The sequence below is a fragment of the Sinocyclocheilus anshuiensis genome, unplaced genomic scaffold, assembly GCF_001515605.1.
Source record: "Sinocyclocheilus anshuiensis isolate Anshui unplaced genomic scaffold, SAMN03320099.WGS_v1.1 scaffold758, whole genome shotgun sequence".
NCBI classification, from domain to species: Eukaryota; Metazoa; Chordata; class Actinopteri; order Cypriniformes; family Cyprinidae; genus Sinocyclocheilus; species Sinocyclocheilus anshuiensis.
Window position 1 is genome coordinate 2051912 of NW_015548126.1, and position 3692 is coordinate 2055603.

General features: G+C 36.6%; 1 protein-coding gene across 1 annotated transcript in view; it reads left to right on the top strand.

The window, feature by feature from the left end:
• The window catches only part of LOC107704698 (neurobeachin-like), a 282564-nt gene that overhangs the window by 122163 nt on the left and 156709 nt on the right, over positions 1-3692 (top strand). Inside the window, exons 24-26 of the mRNA XM_016507685.1 lie at positions 233-357; positions 812-919; positions 1704-1872. Of these exons, the coding sequence (XP_016363171.1) occupies positions 233-357; positions 812-919; positions 1704-1872 (402 nt within the window). The remainder of the gene's footprint in view (positions 1-232; positions 358-811; positions 920-1703; positions 1873-3692) is intronic.

Consider the following 3692-nt stretch of genomic DNA (forward strand, 5'->3'; position numbering starts at 1 on the left):
ATTATATTATATTACGCATTTAAGCAATGAGATACAAGCAGGGTTGTCACTGTAATTCAGGGAGCCCATATATTGGGACACTATATTGATCAATCAGCACCCAGAATCAAATGATTCAGTTTTGTAGTTTATTTACAATTATTTTATGTAAATTTATGATTTTACTCCTCCATTCTTCTTTGTCCACCCTTTTACTATTATATTTGGTGTTCTTTCTTTCTCTCTGTCTCAGTATGTTGTGTGGCTGTGAGGAACTGCTTAGAGTGTCGTCAGCATCAGAGGGACAGAAGTCTGAAGTCCACCTTGTCTTCCAGTAAGTCTCAGGAGGGCCTGCAAAGTGTTTCCATGGCCAGCAAGGTACCCACTCTACTGCACACTCTGCTACACTGCATCCAAGCACTAAACACAATTTCTGTAATCTCACTATGCAATTAGGGGTTTCTTGTTGCAGGCGTTTTGTCCAAAAGTAAAGTGATATCTATAATTTATGTAATATAAATAATACTTGAAATTTATGTCATTTATGACACAATTGAATTGTTTTTTTACTTTTACTTTACTTTTTTTATACATGTATTATAACATTTAACATGTAGTCTACTCTGTGTTCAAGCTGTCTTTGTTAAAGAGTGAAAGTACAGTATGTGGTGTCTTGCCACATTTGTTTTTTCCACACAATATAACATTGTCACGTTATGTGTGATTTGGTGCTGTGGGTATGGTGTGAATGTGTAAACGAGATCTGCAGTGTGACAACTGTTAAATTAAAGTGTTAAGTGCCTGTTTAAAATGTCTGCTTTTCTTGCCTTAGACCACCATAGAACATTTTCCAAGTAATGTTTCTCCAATTAAGGACCTGGACCGACTTCTGCAAGACGTGGACATCAACCGTCTGCGAGCTGCTGTCTTTCGCGATGTTGTGAGTCACTCAAACCGTGCTCAAATGCCCTTTAAAGAAAAGTGTGCATGTGTATCTCCCCATGTTCAAAAGCATCTTGTTTTCTTTAATGAAAGGCAGAATGTATACATACATATACCGTGTATATATATATATATATATATATATATATATATATATATATATTAGTTTGCCACTATTAAAACTATTAAAACTAATTGGCACTACTGGCATATGTTCAGAGATAAATCCAGCCACAGCCCAAAGTAAAACACACCTTTATAATAACTGAGTAGAGTCACAACAATACAATATGCAGCTTTATTTAATGATTGGTCACATCCACATCATGTTTTGTCAATGGTTGCTCATTTTGCTGGAAATTACCGGCTCTGAGCGCAGGAGTTCAGGTCATTTTCTACACAGTACACACACATATATTATGTACACAAAACTTTTATTTTGGATACGATTAATCACGATTAATTGTTGCCCAGCACTAGATATAATACTTTTTTATTTTATTTTACTTTACTTTATTTTAAGTAATATTATTTTAATATTATTTTTCTAGATTAATATTATATATTTTTATTTTTTTATAAAATATTGAATATTCATTCATTCATAGTTTTTTTTCATTTATTGCTATTTTTGAAATGTCACTCTGTAATTCTTTGTTGAAACGGTGCACTAACAAAACAAAATCAGTTCAGAGTAGCATTTCTGCTTTGCGTGACATGTTTTAGTCTAATGTTGACTCTTCTTCGTACCCTCCTTCATGTTTTTGTGTTGTGCTCCACAGGATGACAGTAAGCAGGCCCAGTTCCTGGCTCTCGCTGTTGTCTATTTTATCTCGGTGCTGATGGTGTCGAAGTACCGGGACATCCTGGAACCTCAGCGGGAGACGGTCAGGTGTATCAGCCAGTCAGGAAGAGGCATTCGGCATGAGATAAATTCCCCCACCAGCACAGGTGTTGTAGTGGCTAATGTTATATTTGTTGGCGCAGCTTAATGCCACTTACTGACATATATTTACAATACAATTTGCATTGCTTATTTGCATTACAAATGTCTTCTAATACCATTAGTCAGGTAGTTTTTCTGTCTCATACTAGATACAAATTATATCGGAAAAATTGTAGGTCTCCACAGGGTCCGTCTCAAGCTGGTGTCAAACACATTTCTCTTCACCACCTCCCACATCTATTATTCATAAGCTCCACTAATTATCCCGCATGAAATTAAACATACATCCCTCACAGAATTCTTAAAGGAAATCACTGCTGGCTTTGTCTGTAAAACAGTCACAAAATTGGGCGAATGTCCAGTAGTTTGAAGGATGCATCAAAGAACTAATTGAAATGTAAGATGTGTTTATTTCCGACTGGTTTTTGTTGGGAAAGTATGTCTGAATAGAGAGTGAGAAAGAGTATAAAGAAAGAAGATCCATGAAGAACGAGCATGCAGAGGCAGGGGCAGCGCTGCTATTTCCAGCCCCATCTGTCAGTGTCCATTAGGAAAGCAATCCACCAGAGGAGAATGGGATCATAGAGGCTGAGGCACTATGCTGCGTCACCCTCATAAATTTCAGGGAAGAAAGGCTATGGATGGGAATTTTTCCAAACAGCATGTAGCAGGCCATTGTCTGCACCCAAATCAGCATTCAGATGTACTTTATAGCTGAATCGGGCCCCGCTGACCTTGCTAAAGGCTGTTGATGAAAATTACTGAGAAATGCCCAACATCTGGATAAAGACAAGCAAGAGATTGGAGACAGAGTGGTCTTGTCTGCAAGGGCTTGAGTTTATTATATTGGATGAAAGTGGATGCGTGTTAAAGTGTCTGACTGCAAGTATTTTTGAAGGACTTTGTCATTGTGCTCAGACAATTTGGTATATTTGGATCAGAAATGTATACCTGTATTCAAATTTTCTTACACTACCAGTCAAGGTTTTTAATGTTTTTTAAAGAATTCTCTTCTGCTCACCAAGCCTGCATTTATTTGATCCAAAATACAGCAAAAGCAGTAATATTGTGATTTTCTGTGATCAAAGTGTAACGCCAAGCCAGCAGAGGGAGCCCTCGCCCGAGTACTGACCGTGCTCCACTCCCTCTGCTTCCTCTACTTCCATTTCCTGTTTGACTCTCATATAAACTGAGACCAGTCCATGTGCTGGTCGCAAAGTATTGCCAGTTCATCTGCCTTACCAAGCGTTATAGTTCCTCTGTTCCTGATTGATTCCTGTGTATGATTCTGCCTGACTTCTTGACTCACGGTATTTGTACTCTGCCCCTTCTGTTCTGACGCCTGATTGGACTGATGTCATTCTAATGTGCTGATTTGCTGTTCAAGAAACATTTTGTTTATTATTATTATTATTATTATCAATATTTAAAACAGTTGGGGTGGGGGCCGGGGGGCAAGGATGCAATAATAAAATAAAACATTATTTAGCAAGGATGCTTTAAATTAATCAAAAGTGATGATAAAGACATTTATAATGTTACAAAATGTTTCTATTTCAGATAAATGCTGTTCTTCTGAACTTTCTATTCACCAAAGAAACCTGAAAAAATTCTACTCGGCTGTTTTAAGCATCTTAATAATAATAATAAATGTTTTTTGAGCAGCAAATCGGGATATTAGAATGATTTCTGAAGGATCATGTGACTGGAGTAATGATGATAAAAATTGAGATTTGAAATCACAGGAATAATTACATTTTAAAGTATATTAAAATAGAAAGCAGTTGTTTTAAATAGTAAAAATATTTCACAATTTTACTGTTTT